Below are 16,427 nucleotides of genomic sequence, written 5' to 3' on the forward strand. Positions count from 1 at the left end.
GCAGTGTCTGCCTTCTGCCATCTTCCTAACATCACCCAATGCTCAACCTATACATCATTTTCTTATGTGTGTGCGCACACACACGCACACACACACTCACTCACTTACTAGAGAAATGCAAAATGTAGAATGTTTTTCAGTCACCTTTCAGAATACAACTTCTAATAGTTTTTGAAAATTTTCAGATTTGTCCTTTAGCATACTAAAGGAGAGTTCTTTTACTGATGTAAATTTTAGCTGAAGAAATAAGCGATAAAGGTTTTCAGGCATTATCTATTTAAATAAAATATTTAGGTATTTTGAAAGCTGATAATTTGATATATATGATATTAGTTCAAATATTATAAAAAAGTGAGGTATTATTTTAAAAATTAATAGGGTAGTACAGAGAATGAATGTACATGGCCTACAGAATGGGTCATATTAACCCTGTTTCAAAAATTATCATTTATATAGAGTATTGATATCAGCTAAGAAGAGTCTCTAAAATTCCCAACAATCACAGCTGACAATCACGGTAAAAAGAGACCTTGACTTTGAACTCAGGAATATGCCAACATCAGACTTTCAAGGAGGATTGTAGATTTATTAGAGAAAGCTGGAGGAGTTAGTGAATTGAGTTTGGGAGGACTCAAATATCAACCATTGCATTGATTCATGGATTATTTCAGCCCCTTTATACCGATCGCTACCTTGTACCTGGCACAGTGCTGGTATTACATATTACGGTATGCAGTAACACTCAGGGTAAAATTTATCAGTTGTCTTACTAATTTCATACTATGGGGTAAAGACTTGAAACAAGAGTGGATTCACTTCCTCTTATTGCTATAACCCTTACACTGGGTATTAATCCAAATAGGGGTCTGCCATTTATGGCGATTCCATAAATGTGAATAAGTTCAGCTCCACAGTTGGCCCTAAACAAGGGAACGACAAAGAGTGCTCTGCTGAGTTTCCCCAGACCTGAAGAAGCACTGTGCTCCCAGTTTTTGATGTGCTCCCTGAATATAATCAATTTGTGTTAAAAAAAAAAAAACAAAATTATTGCCTCAATAGAGCAGGTCAAACATATTTCTGCTGCTTTTTTGCTTGCAAATACTTGATTATTTACATGACAGTGAAAATAATTGGTTTCCTTACACTTTTTCATTAATTTGGGAACTTTAAGTATTGTTTTAGTTCTCTCTTACCCCTGGGATAATTTTAACGTGGTCTGCATTCCTAGGCTGTGATGGCTGTAGAGGGGGAACTTTGGGACTGGGAGAAGGATTTTCTGCCCTCCGGGTTGGGCTACTGGTTGCCTCTTAATGGAACTGCCTTGTCCTTTCACCCCATGCAGACTCCTTCTCCCCTCCACCCTGCATTTCAGCTATTTCCAGTGATAGCATTCATGCATTAGCCTGGGCTATTGGACAATGATAAGATTTTCCTTCCTTCAAGACAAGGGTGCATTAGTGCTCAGAAGGCTTTTATCTACCTACGGTGATATAGGATGTGATATACTCGTTTCAAAAAAAAGTAGAGTATTCATGTTATTAAAAACATTTTTTTTTCTTTCTAATCCTGATTAGCAGCTGCTGGCTTTAACAATAAAGTTTGCCTTTGGAACCCCTGTGTTTTCTCTAAGCCGGTTGGTGTCCTTTGGGGTCACTCAGCCAGTGTAATAGCTGTCCAATTCTTTGCTGCAAGAAAACAACTTTTCATCTTCTCCAAAGATAAAGTTAGTAACAGTGTGCATTTAATTTATTTAGTTCTGCCTCCCCAGTTCCTACCCAAATCTATCTTTGGTCTGAAATTCCTTTAGAGCTGGTATAGATTTTTATAATATAGTGACTTACTACTATGTTTTTGGAAATCTGTATTTTAAAAATGATACTGATGGTAATTTAGGAATAGTCCTGGGCAACTGGACAAGGTGTTTCATTAAAAAAAATTGTTTTAAACCATGTACTCATAGATGTAATCCTTATTTTTGGGTTCTCAATAGGCCACATTTTGAGAGTTTCCAAAGTACTCACTAATCCAATAAAAATACAAAACAGAAATGGGAATGAGAAAATGTTGCTTTGATAAGATATAGAATTCTTGTTAATTGGCACAGCCAATTAACTATTGTTGCTTTTCCACTGAAGAGACTCAGTAAATTAGAAATCAAAGTTAATCTGAAGAATATCAAGTACATTAATAACATTTCAGTTAAATATATTAGCCCATTCTATTTGACAATATTGGTACAAATTCTAAATATGGTGGAAAAAACATTGTACCAAAACCAGGTAGTCCCGGTTGTATCCTGATCACATTATTCACTACTCGTATCTCCCAGGAAAATTTCTTTATCTCTAATAATCTCATCATGTGTTCCTCTGTAAAGCTTCTGTTTTACATAATGCCTGATATAGATCCAGTTAACATGTGATAGATTTCAAGAACAGAAATCTATGAAGAGAAGAAGGATGGGCAGTAGGCTTATTGGGGACAGCCTCTGAGACTTTTTCAGTGGCTCTGACTTTTAATTCTATTCTAAAGTGATACTTGTATATGTGAAAATTAAATAGAAAAAATAGAAATTCATCTTCAAATCCTTAGCCTCACCCTATGCATAAGTCCTGCCAAACTTGCTTATTTTACTGTATTACCTGTCAGACCGTAAATCTCCTCCCTTCACCTGAAACTTCACCACTCAACCGCCAATTCTAGTTGATTCTACCATCAAATATATTTATCAGCCTCACCTCTCCCTCTCAACTGCCATTGCTCTAATTCAAAATCTCATCCTCTTTTGAATTATTATCTTTCGAGTTAGCTCATCCAAAACATTGCAAGGTTGCCTAACATGTCTCCCTTCTTGCATACCGGTCTGATTCCAATCTGCCCTTCATCCTGTTAATTAAGTGGTGTCTAAGAAAAAATCTTCAATACCTCCTCTTACCCTCATTCTAAATATCAGCTCTAAAATTCTTAAGCTTTTATATAAAGCCCTCCCCCAGTCTACCAGGCCCACCTCACTTCTTGCTTTTCTCTTCCATTCATCTGATGCTCCGCATCACACTTTGCCTGTTTCCATCATGCTGCCTCATGGCTCTGCCACGTGCCCTTCTTTCTGCCTTCAGTTCCCTCTCCTCCATTCTCAACTGGCAAAAGCCTATTTATCCTTGAAGTTTCAGACTTTCTGGAGTCTTTCAGACAGACCTAGGTGTTTCTTTCTCTGCACTCCCATTGCACCTGTGTGTCCCTCCTTAGAACATGTGTTCTATTGTACTGAAATTGTAGTTAACTTTCCTAAGTAGGGTCAGTGTCTTTTCAGCTTGTACACTTGGTATCAGTCACAGTGCTTGGCACCTTGCAGTGTTTTTTTTTTGTTTGTTTTTGGCTGCATTGGGTCTTCGTTGCTGCATGCGGGCTTTCTCTAGTGGCGGCAAGTGGGCTTCTCACTGTGGTGGCTTCTCTTGTTGCGGAGCACGGGCTCTAGGTTCACAGGCTCAGTAGTTGTAGCTCACAGGCTCTAGAGCACAGGCTCAGTAGTTGTGGCGCACAGGCTTAGTTGCTCTGTGGCATGTGGGATCTTCCCGGACCAGGGCTCGAACCCGTGTCCCCTGCATTGGCAGGCAGATTCTTAACCACTGCGCCATCAGGAAGCCCCAGTGATTATTTTTTGACAGTCTGAAGTGAATACATATTACTGTGAATCTTAAATACCAAAGAAAGTCAGAATGAAGACTTTTCTGATGCCTTAGCTTTTAGTTGTTCTATTTTCTGAGATCTTTTAGCACTTTGTTCTAACTCCCATTATTGAATTTGTTTTTTAAAATATTTATTTATTTGTGGGGTTTTTTTTGGCTGCCTCAGATCTTAGTTGCGCGTGCAGGATCTTTCCGTGTGGTGCGTGGGCTCTTTGTTGCTGTAGTTGTGGCCTGCGGGCTTAGTTGCCCCACGGCATGTGGGAATCTTATTTCCCTGACCAGGGATACGAACTGGCATCCCCTGCACTGCAAGACAGATTCTTAACCACTGGACCACCAGGGAAGTCCCCCATTATTGAATTTAACACAGCCTGACATGTATACTTGAAGGTTGTATATGTATACTCTATCTTTCACTGTACTTTGAGTGCTTAAAGACAAAGATTATTTGTTGAATTCATTTTTGTGTTTCCCAGTATCTAGCACATATTAATATACATTAAATACATGTTGAATAAAGCATATAAAATAGTGTAACTATCAACTAACCGACAGGATTCACGAGGTTTGGAGCTCTCTTTTTGGGTTGTGCCATATACATAGTGGGTCCTCAATAAATCTTAGTTAAATGAACAAATCTTTATCAAAGCTAAATATGAAAGAAATAACAGATATTTTATCATTATAGAATTCCCTGAAAGGTATTATAACTTTAAAAGCAAGTGAAAAAAATGTTCTTAGAGTCAGAATTGATTGTGTATAGCTATCATCAATGTTAAGACTACCTGGCCTCTTTCAAGTCAGTTTTATCATACTATTTTTGCTTTGACTTTTAAAACATTACATTGTAATGAAGCTTGTCATGCCGTCTTTCACATTAGTCTAAATCCATTTCACTTCGATAAATGCATAATAATCTTAGCCTGTATGTCTTCACAACAAACAACAGAGCTTTCAGCTACCAGGCTAAGCCTTTGTTTTATTGCATAAAATTCTTTTGGATATTTTATAGGACTAGGGTTAATTTAGGGAACAGGGAAAATGAGAGAAAGCATTCTTTTTTCAAAGAGCCTTTGATTGAACCATATTTTGGTCTATGAATTGCTAAATTAGAGGATTTTCAGACCAAAGTAATTTAGATCCAAATAATTTCCTGAGACTTACTTCAGTTCTTTTTTGGAAAACTTCTCTATTGTGCTTTCCAGTGATTATTAAACAATAAGTTTATCCCTATAGCATTTGGTATAAGTAATAGTCCAACTGCATTTTGCTTTGGACTCCTAAATTGTCTCCTAAGATGGCAATCACTGATGGCAAGGCCCTGCTGGGAGCCAGTAACTTGGTCATTTGGAGGAGGAATCACCATGGGAGTAAAAGGATTTTCAAAGCCTCTGGGAAATATCTCAACCAGTGAATCTGATTAGGCTTTTCTATTGCCCCTAACTCTTCTCTCCTGGGCTACTTATCCTGATTTGGCCACCAGAATCAGATCAGTTTGTAACTTAATCTTTTGTTTGAGGTTTTGATTTTTCCCAGAGTCTGGTTTCTGTATTGTGCACCCAAGGTTGGGAAGGAAAATTCAAAGACTCTTGTGCTGGTGACTAGCTCTTACCTGTGTGTCTTCATTCCCCTTCTGCGTACCCTCTCTCCTCAACTTTCCTCTATCCATCCAGAGACAAAGCCACTTTCATTTTGTTTAAATTATGCCAAGTAAACAGATTAATGCTCTTCTGTAAAAATTACAAATGAGAAAGCATGTAGTACAAGAAGTGAATATCCCTTTTCTTCACTCCCCCTTCAAATCAATCCCTCTTCCAAGAAATATCTATCATTAACACGATGTGTATTGTCTTATATTTATATCACATACTTATATACTATAACATATTGTATTATAATAATATGTGGTGTTATAATTTATTATTATATACTGTATACCATCCTATGTGTGTATACAAATACAAGGTAGTATTTATTATTAATTTTTATGTAAGTGGCATCACGTGAGACATACTTTCTTGCAACTTGCTTTTCCCTAAACAATATCTCCTGGAGATCTTTCAATGTGAGTATACATAGACCTGAATTTTTACCTGCTACATAGTAATTCATAGTATGGATGGTCATAATTTAATTATTCAATCACCTGTTGACTATAATAGATATTATCTCTAACCAACTGTCACACATACACACACACATTTACACACACATCTTTAAGACCACATAACTAATTTCTTGTGATATGTTCTTTGAGATACATTTCTAGAAGTGATGCTATTGGGTCAACAGGGATTCAATTCTTAAAGGATGGTTTAGATGCAGGAATATTGTTCCAATTGGTATACACGTCAGAGGTGTGTAAAGGTGTTTCTTTCCCCACATTCTTGTCAATGATAGATACCACTAATGTGTTCATTCTTTTGTGAATCTAATGGACAAAAAATTAGGATGAATTTCTTCAATTATTTATTAGCCATTTATATTTCTTGTTTTTTGTGCATTATCTGATCAAGCCCTTTATCCTATCAACTGGACTCGGGAATACTATCAATAGTAGTAGTTTGACAAATATATTGATTATCCTTTATTATATATGATGCAAATATCTTGTCTCTTTCAAGCATACATCTTTTAACTTTGTTTATGTGATTTTTTTTTTTTTTTTTTTTGCGATACGCGGGCCTTTCACTGTTGTGGCCTCTCCCGTTGCGGAGCACAGGCTCCGGACGCACAGGCTTAGCGGCCATGGCTCACGGGCATAGCCGCTCCGTGGCATGTGGGATCCTCCCGGACCGGGGCACGAACCCGTATCCCCTGAATCGGCAGGCGGACTCTCAACCACTGCGCCACCAGGGAAGCCCTGTTTATGTGATTTTTATCATTCAAAAGTTTTAAATTTTTATGAAGTTGAGTCTAAGAAATGATTTTCTTTGTGGCTCTGGTTTTGTATCTAGCTTAGGAACATGTTCCACAATTCATATTTATAGAGGTGTTCTCCTTTAGTTTCTGCTAATACTTATTCTGTTGTCGAATTTTTTTTTTCCATTTAACTTGGCAGTTTATTTTTGTGTAAAATGTTTTCTTTTCTACAAATGGACATCCAAGGTTTTTTTGAATAATTTCTTTTGAAAAATTTTTCTCCCTCACTGGTCTGAAGTTCCATTGTTATCATTTGAATTTCCAGGTGTACATGAATTTGTTTCTGGATGCTTTATTCTTTCCATTAGTCTATTTGCCTTTTCCTGCGTAAGTACACCACTGCTTTAACCAGCATAGCTTTATTGTATGTTTTGATATCTGGTAGAGAAATTCCTACTTCTGTGGGGTTTTTTTGTTTTTAACTTTAACAATCCTCTGGCATCTTATCCTTCTAAGTAAATGTTAGGATCAGTATTCATGTTTCATGAAAAACCATATTAATTTTTGGATTGGATTTACATTGAATTTGATAGGTGACGTCTTTAAAATATTGAGAAAGCACACCCTGTATTTATCCATTTATTCATTTTTTTAAATGCCTTTCAGAAAAATTGTACAAAAATTTCCCATTCCTTATTGAGGTTTCTCCTGCACATTTCAGGTGGCATCTTATCATATTCTTGACTTTTATGGGAATGTTTATAATGGGATGTGCCCACTTTCTATGTAACCTATACATTTAGTTTTAAAATGTAACAATTTTTTCCTAAAACGTTTTTTAACTGCCTGGTAATTTTGTATGCTCTTTTGTTGTTTGCTCATTTAGGGGATTTTGACTTTTAGCTCTTTAATTTCATATTAATTACTGCATTTTCTTATCAAATAATTCTAATACCTGGAGTCCTTGGGGATCCAAATTAGATATTTACTATTCTGATGATTCTTCCTTATGGTGAATTGTTCCTTATTGTTTCCTTTCTATGTTTGGCATCTTTTATTTTTACCTCATTTTTTTGCTATTGCTAAACTATAGGCATTCTGAGGAGTGAAATTGAAAATGCTTTCCTCCAGAGAAGATTTGTGTTTGTCTCTGCAGAATGAAAATGAGTAAAGCTACTGTCCTGAGGCTACTGCATTTTCCTTATTTGTTGTCCTTTTAAATTTATTTATTTATTTATTTTTGGCAGTGTTGGGTCTTTCTTTCTGTGCGAGGGCTTTCTCCAGTTGCGGCGAGCGGAGGCCACTCTTCATCGCGGTGCGCGGGCCTTTCACTGTCGCGGCCTCTCTTGTTGCAGAGCACAGACTCCAGACGCGCAGGCTCAGTAGTTGTGGCTCACGGGCCTAGTTGCTCCGCAGCATGTGGAGCTTGACCAGGGCTTGAACCCGTGTCCCCTGCATTGGCAGGCAGATTCTCAACCACTGCGCCACCAGGGAAGCCCCTGTTGTCTTTTTAATTGAACAGTCTTGCCTCAGTGCCTCCGACTCACTGCTGGTCCAAGGCTCAGGCTCCTGGTTATAGTTTTTACTTTTTTATTTTTATACAGCAGGTTCTTTCTTATTAGTTATCTGTTTTATACATATTAGTGTATATATGTCAATCCCAATCTCCCAATTCATCCCGCCACCACTCCCCACGCTGCTTTCCCCCCTTGGTGTCCATACGTTTATTCTCTACATCTGTGTCTCTATTTCTGCCTTGCAAACTGGTTCATCTGTACCATTTTTCTAGATTCCACATATATACGTTAATATACAATATTTGTTTTTCTCTTTCTGACTTACTTCACTCTGTACTAAAGTCTCTAGGTCCATCCATGTCTCTACAAATGACCCAATTTCATTGCTTTGTATGGGTGAGTAATATTCCATTGTATATATGTACCACATCTTCTTTATCCATTCGTCTGTCCATGGACATTTAGGTTGCTTCCATGACCTAGCTAATGTAAATAGTACTGCAGTGAACATTGGGGTGCATGTGTCTTTTTGAATTATAGTTTTCTCTGGGTATATGCCCAGTAGTGGGATTGCTGGGTCATATGGTAATTCTAATTTTAGTTTTTTTAAGGAACCTCCAGACTGTCCTCCATAGTGGCTGTATCAATTTACATTCCCACCAACAATGCAAGAGGGTTCCCTTTTCTCCACACCCTCGCCAGCATTTGTTGTTTGTAGATTTTCCGATGATGCCCATTCTAACTGGTGTGAGGTGATAACTCATTGTAGTTTTGATCTGCATTTCTCTAATAATTAGTGATGTTGAGCAGCTTTTCATGTGCCTCTTGGCCATCTGTATGTCTTCTTTAGAGAAATGTCTATTTGGGTCTTCTGCCCATTTTTTGATTGGGTTCTTTGTTTTTTTTAATATTGAGCTGCATGAGCTGTTTGTATATTTTGGAGATTAATCCTTTGTCTGTTGATTCATTTGCAAATATTTTCTCCCATTCTGAGGGCTGTCTTTTCATCTTGTTTATAGTTTCCTTTGCTGTGCAAAAGCTTTTAAGTTTCATTAGGTCCCATTTGTTTATTTTTGTTTTTATTTCCATTTCTCTAGGAGGTGGGTCACAAAGGATCTTGCTGTGATTTATGTCATAGAGTGTTCTGCTGATGTTTTCCTCTAAGAGTTTTATAGTGTCTGGCCTTACATTTAGGTCTTGAATCCATTTTGAGTTTATTTTTGTGTATGGTGTTAGGGAGTGTTCTAATTTCATTCTTTTACATGTAGCTGTCCAGTTTTCTCAGCACCACTTATTGAAGAGGCTGTCTTTTCTCCATTGTATATTCTTGCCTCCTTTATCAAACATAAGGTGACCATATGTGCGTGGGTTTATCTCTGGGCTTTCTATCCTGTTCCATTGATCTATATTTCTGTTTTTGTGCCCGTACCATATTGTCTTGATTACTGTAGCTTTGTAGTATCGTCTGAAGTCAGGGAGTCTGATTCCTCCAGGTCTGTTTTTTTGTCCCTCAAGACTGCTTTGGCTATTTGGTGTCTTTTGTGTCTCCATACAAAGTGTAAGATTTTTTTGTTCTAGTTCTGTAACAAATTCCATTGGTAATTTCATAGAGATTACATTGAATCTGTAGATTGGTTTGGGTAGTAGTGTCATCTTTCACAATATTGATTCTTCCAATCCAAGAACATTGTATATCTCTCCATCTGTTTGTGTCATCTTTGATTTCTTTCAGCAGTGTGTTATAGTTTTCTGATTACAGGTCTTTTACCTCCTAAGGTAGGTTTATTCCCAGGTATTTTATTCTTTTTGTTGCAGCAGTGAATGGGAGTGTTTCCTTAATTTCTTTTTATGATCTTTCGTTATTAGTGTATAGTAATGCAAGAGATTTCTGTGCATTAATTTTGTATCCTGCAACATTACCAAATTCATTGATTAGCTCTAGTCATTTTCTGGTGGTATCTTTAGGATTATCTATATATAACATCATGTCATCTGCAAACAGTGACAGTTTTACTTCTTTTCCAATTGTATTCCTTTTATTTCTTTTTCTGCTCTGACTGTCGTGGCTAGGACTTCCAAAACTATGTTGGATAATAGTGGAGAGAGTGGACATCCTTGTCTTGTTCCTGATCTTAGAGGAAATGCTTTCAGATTTTCACCATTGAGAATGATGTTTGCTATGGATTTGTCGTATATGGCCTTTATTATGTTGAGGTAGGTTCCCTCAATGCCCACTTTCTGGAGAGTTTTTATCCTAAATGGGTGTCGAATTTTTTCAAAAGCTTTTTCTGCATCTAGTGAGATGATCATATGGTGTTTATTCTTCAATTTGTTAATACGGTGTATCGCATTGATTGATTTGCGTATATTGAAGAATCCTTGCATCCGTGGGATAAATCCCACTTGATCATGGTGTATGATCCTTTTAATGTATTGTTGGATTCTGTTTGCTAGTATTTTGTTGAGGATTTTTGCATCTATATTCATCAGTGATATTGGTCTGTAATTTTCTTTTTTTGTAGTATCTTTGTCTGGTTTTGGTATCAGGGTGATGATGGCCTCATAGAATGAGTTGGGGAGTGTTTCTTCCTCTGCAATTTTTTGGAAGAGTTTGAGAAGGATGGGTGTTAGCTCTTCTCTAAATATTTGATAGAATTCACCTGTGAAGCCATCTGGTCCTGGACTTTTGTTTGTTGGAAAATTTTTAATCACAGTTTCAATTTCATTACTTGTGATTGGTCTGTTCATATTTTCTATTTCTTCCTGGTTCAGTCTTGGAAGGTTATACCTTTCCAAGAATTTGTCCATTTCTTCCAGGTTGTCCATTTTATTGACATAGAATTGCTTGTAGTAGTCTCTTAGGTTGCTTTGTATTTCTGCGGTGTCCATTGTAACTTCTTCTTTTTCATTTCTAATGTTATGATTTGAGTCCTCTCCCTCTTTTTCTTGATGAGTCTGGCTAAAGGCTTATCAATTTGTTTATCTTCTCAAAGAACCAGCTTTTAGTTTTATTGATCTTTGCTATTGTTTTCTTTGTTTCTATTTCATTTATTTCTGCTCTGGTCTTTATGATCCTTCCTTTCTACTAACTTTGGGTTTTGTCTGTTCTTCTTTCTCTAGTTCCTTTAGGTGTAAGCTTAGATTGTTTATGTGAGATTTTTCTTGTTTCTTCAGGTAGGCTTGTATTGCTATAAACTTCCCTCTTAGAACTGCTTTTGCTGCATCCCATAGGTTTTGGATCATTGTGTTTTCATTGTCGTTTGTCTCTAGGTATTTTCTGATTTCCTCTTTGATTTCTTCAGTGATCTCTTGGTTATTTAGTAACGTATTGTTTAGCCTCCATGTATTTGTGCTTTTTATGGTTTTTTTTCCCCGTAATTGATTTCTAATTTCATAGCGTTGTGGTCAGAACAGATGCTTGATGTGATTTCAATTTCATAAATTTACTGAAGCTGGATTTGTGACACAAGATGTGACCTATCCTGGAGAATGTTCTGTGTGCACTTGAGAAGAAAGTGTAATCTGCTGTTTTCAGATGGAATGTCCTATAAATATCAATTAAATCTATCTGGTCTATTGTGTCATTTAAAGCTTGTGTTTCCTTATTAATTTTCTGTCTGAATGATCTGTCCATTGGTGTAAGTGAGGTGTTAAATTTCCCCACTATTATTGTGTTACTGTCGATTTCCTGTTTTATAGCTCTTAGTATTTGCCTTATGTATTGAGGTGCTCCTATGTTGGATGCATATATATTTATAATTGTTATATGTTCTTCTTGGACTGATCCCTTGATCATTATGTTGTGTCCTTCCTTGTCTCTTATAACATTCTTTATTTTAAAGTCTATTTTATCTGATATGAGTATTGCTACTCCAGCTTTCTTTTGATTTCCATTTTTATGGAATATCTTTTTCTATCCCATAATTTTCAGTCTGTATGTGTCCCTCGGTCTGAAGTGGGTCTCTGGTAGACAGTATATATATAGGTCTTCTTTTTGTATCCATTCAGTGAGCCTGTGTCTTTTGGTTGGAGCATTTAATCCATTCACATTTAAGGTAATTATCGATATGTATGTTCCTATTACCATTTTCTTAATTGTTTTAGGTTTCTTTTTCTTTCTTTTTTTTTTTTGTGGTACATGGGCCTCTCACTGTCGTGGCCTCTCCCATTGTGGAGCACAGGCTCCGGACGTGCAGGCTCAGCGGTCATGGCTCACGGGCATAGCTGCTCCACAGCACGTGGGATCTTCCCGGACCGGGGCACAAACCTGTGTCCCCTGCATCGGCAGGCGGATTCTCAACCACTGTGCCACCAGGGAAGCCCTAGGTTTCTTTTTGTCGGTCCTTTTCTTCTCTTGTATTTCCCACTTAGAGAAGTTCCCTTAGCATTTGTTGTACAGCTGGTTTGGTGGCGCTGAATTCTCTTAGCTTTTGCTTGTCTGTAAAGCTTTTGATTTCTCTGTTGAGTGTGAATGAGATCCTTGCCAGGTAGAGTAACCTTGGTTGTAGGTTCTTCCTTTTCTTCACTTTAAATATATCATGCCACTCCCTTCTGGCTTGTAGAGTTTCTGCTGAGAAATCAGCTGTTAACCTTATGGGAGTTCCCTTTTATATTATTTGTTGTTTTTCCCTTGTTGCTTTTAATAATTTTTCTTTGTCTTTAATTTTTGTCAGTTTGATTACTATGTGTCTCAATGTGTTTCTCTTTGCGTTTATCCTGCCTGGGACTCTCTGTGCTTCCTGGAGTTGGGTGGCTATTTCATTTCCTATGTTAGGGAAGTTTTGACTATAAACTCTTCAAATATTTTCTCAGGTCCTTTCTCTCTCTCTTCTCCTTCTGGGACCTCTATAATGCTAATATTGGTGCATTTAATGTTGTCCCAGAGGTCTTTTAGGCTGTCTTCTTTTCTTTTCATTCTTTTTCTGTATTCTTTTCGTGGCAGTGAATTCCACCATTATGTCTTCCACGTTACTTATCCATTCTTCTGCCTCAGTTATTCTGTTTTTGATTCCTTCTAGTGTATTTTTCATTTCAATTATTGTATTGTTCATCTCTGTTTGTTTGGTTTTTAATTCTTCTAGGTGTTCTTTAATTCTTCTAGGTGTTCTTTAATTCTTCTAGGTCTTTGTTAAACATTTCTTGCATCTTCTCGATCTTTGTGTCCATTCTTTTTCTGAGGTCTTGGATCATCTTTACTATCATCATTCTGAATTCTTTTTTGGAAGGTTCCCTATGTTCACTTCATTTGGTTGTTTTTCTGAGGTTTTATCTTTTTCCTTCATCTGGTACATAGTCCTCTGCCTTTTCATTTTGTCTATCTTTCTGTAAATATGTTTTTTGTTCCACAGGCTACAGGATTGTAGTTCTTCTTGCTTCTGCTGTCTGCCCTCTCTCCTGGTTATAGTCTACTCATTTATGCCTATTGTCCACTGTCTCCTTGTGAAGTTTGCTTCTTTTTTTCCTCCTTCTTCTTTTGGACCTGTGGAGATTGTCTCCAATCCCTGAAGGTCCAGCAAGGCAGCAGAAATTATGTTTTATTCAGAGTTGTTTTTCTTTGAAGCAGGAAGGCCCCCCACAAAAACCTAGTCTGGAATGATAATTGAACCAAGATTCCCTTGTTCTAGCTGGTTTTCACTTACTTTCTTCAAAGCAGTTGTTAGTATAAATATTGAGTTAAAAAAGAAAGAAAAAAATTTAAAGTGTTTAGGTTTACTTTGTGAAGTAAAAGAGGAACAGTGATCTTTGAAAGGCAAAGTTAGAAAACTTTTGTTTAAAGCCTGCGAAAAATTCTGTTATGTGTTATGTGAGCAATGGTAATAGCAAAAAAATCAATTTAACTGAAATTTAACAATTCCCCAAAGGACTTTTGTTCTGAAAAGAAAGCCAATTAAATAAAATGTTGATATTAGTTAAATTTATTGCTGAACTTCAACTGGGAAATTAATGAGATTTTTGCAGAACAATTCATAGCATTAAGAAACATTTTGACTTTTTCAAGGTCAATGATAGAATACACAAACAGACACACAATAGAAATCTGTGTCCTAGAGCTGTATGTCTTCTTTCATTTTTGTTGAAAAGAATGATAAAAAGATGATAATGGCTATGGTAACAATTTAACAATGAATAGCACAAGAGAAGATTTTAACCTCCCACTAATATTTTAAGGTGGACCTCAATCCTGAGGGAAAAAATGGCAAAAATATTTCTTAAAGGAAGATCTGTTATATTACTTCAAGATAAAAACATTAGCGGAGCTATTCAGTGAATATGTGTGCTAGCATATATCATGTCAAACAAAATTGCCTTTAAGCATTCACTGATTATGCCTTTGTGGATTATCCAAAGGCTTAAATTCTAAATAAACAGACTTGTTAATACATAAAGGTATATTCAGGAAAGCCAATGCCCTCAGTTCCTGTTATCCTATTATCTGCAAGTAGGCTATCCATCTTTGTGGATTATCCCGGAGAGCTGGGCTGCTGCACTGCTGTCTTCAAAATCCCCTTAGTGATATATACGCTCTCTTTTTCTTATTGTCATTTTATATCTATGCCCTACAGGATGGTAGGAGTTAGTAGCAAATATTTGATGCAGCCAAACAAATCTCATTTTGATGCAGTTCTCTAAGTCTGTCTTCTACTTTTCCCTCACTTTTATATCATTATTAGGAAATTATGAATCTTTTTCCCCCTAACTACTTTGAATTAAATTTGGACATGTTGCCAATATGTACATAATGCTGATTTGGTTTTAAAAAGTGCACGAAAACAGATTCTGTATCCATCCATACATATATTTTTGTACCCACCCATCCATGAAGTTACCCATTTATAATTCTAATATTTATAGGATAAAAGAAAAGCTTTGTTAATTTATTTATTATTTATTTATTATACTTTTATTATGCCTATGTGAAATGATTCTGTCCATCTCTGGCAGGGGACAGGAAGAAATTTTTTGTAAAATTAGACTACATTTCTTTAGTCCAATCTTCACAATACACCTTCTTGAAATTGCTTCAGTTGTTGTTATTTTGGAATCTATAGATAACGGATTTAGCAGTTTCAGTACATTCTAGACAAAATCGACAGAATTTTAGAGCTGGCGGTGTCCCCTTCCGTATAAAGGTGAGAAAATGGAGAAGTAATATAATATACCTAAGCTGACAGACCTGAGGAATATTAAAACTAGGATCGAGATGTCTGGAGTCTTGAGTCCCAATCCACTGGTTTCTAGTGCTAGTGTATATGAATAATACAGGATTTGCTTTTATAATCCTGCATTATTAACTGGATAACAGTTGAAACAAGATAAAGATTAAGTAGAAAAATAAGTCCTTATCATTATGTGAAAAGCTAAATTTTGCCTTGATATAAAATCACAAGCTTGGTTGCTTACTCCTCCTAATACTATAAAAATGGAGATGAAGTAAAGAGCCCCTATGTAAAGCATTTCAAGGACTAGGCTTAGTAAGTCTGAGTTTGGACAAGCATCACAAGTTCTCAGGTATCATGATGAAAATAAAAAGTACAGTTTAGATAAAAATATATGGAAAATATAGATTAAAAAATAATCAGTTCCTCAATTATAATTTTTAAGCCTGGGTGTTTACCAATTTCTTTATTTTTCCTACTAAGAATAAAGAAAACTTCTCTAGGATATCGGAATGGAAAATGATATTAAATATACTGCTTTCTGAAATGTGACCTAATTCTATTTCAGAAGTCAATTTGAATACAAAAAAAGGAAAATCAAGGATTCTCAAATATTAACTAGATATTTAAGTGATATTTTGCAAAAGGACTTGATTAATAAAATAGAATTAATGTGAGATTTTTTTCTTGATTAAAAAGATATAGACTGAATAGGGGAGTACAGTTATCTGGTTTAAAGCCAAGCCACATGGTATTACTGATTAAGCTGAGAGAAAGATGTCTTGTTCAAGGAGATTAGCATTGATCTTAAAACCAAATTGAGAAGTTAAAGTACAATACAATGAAAATACTTGAGAAATTAAAAAAAAAAAAACCAAAAAACTAATACCTGAGCCCCATCCTCAGAGAGTCTGATTTAATAGGTTTGAGAAAAGTCTCAAACATAAGCAATTTCTAAACAGCATAGGTGTTTCTAATGTCAAGATTAAGAACCACTGGTATAGAATGTGAAGTGTAGAAAAAATTGAAAAGCATATGGGAGGTCACCTACCATGATATGATTTCTGGGAGAATGCTGAAACACTGTTTTGTACATTGATGACAGTATATAAATGTTGTTGGCTTTGGTTCTCAGTAGAAAGAAAAATTAGAGAATTAAAGACGGAAGGGGACTTAGTAGGATCACTAATTATGAGAGTCAAGGG

The 16,427-nt window shown here is 36.2% G+C and overlaps 1 protein-coding gene across 1 annotated transcript in view; it reads left to right on the forward strand.

The window, feature by feature from the left end:
• The window catches only part of WDR49 (WD repeat domain 49), a 172,525-nt gene that overhangs the window by 80,438 nt on the left and 75,660 nt on the right, over positions 1–16,427 (forward strand). Inside the window, 1 exon segment of the mRNA XM_029213739.1 lies at positions 1,575–1,723. Within this exon segment, the coding sequence (XP_029069572.1) occupies positions 1,575–1,723 (149 nt within the window).

Source organism: Monodon monoceros, unplaced genomic scaffold (genome assembly GCF_005190385.1).
Source record: "Monodon monoceros isolate NGI ecotype Baffin Bay Population unplaced genomic scaffold, NGI_Narwhal_1 Super_Scaffold_11, whole genome shotgun sequence".
NCBI classification, from domain to species: domain Eukaryota; kingdom Metazoa; phylum Chordata; class Mammalia; order Artiodactyla; family Monodontidae; genus Monodon; species Monodon monoceros.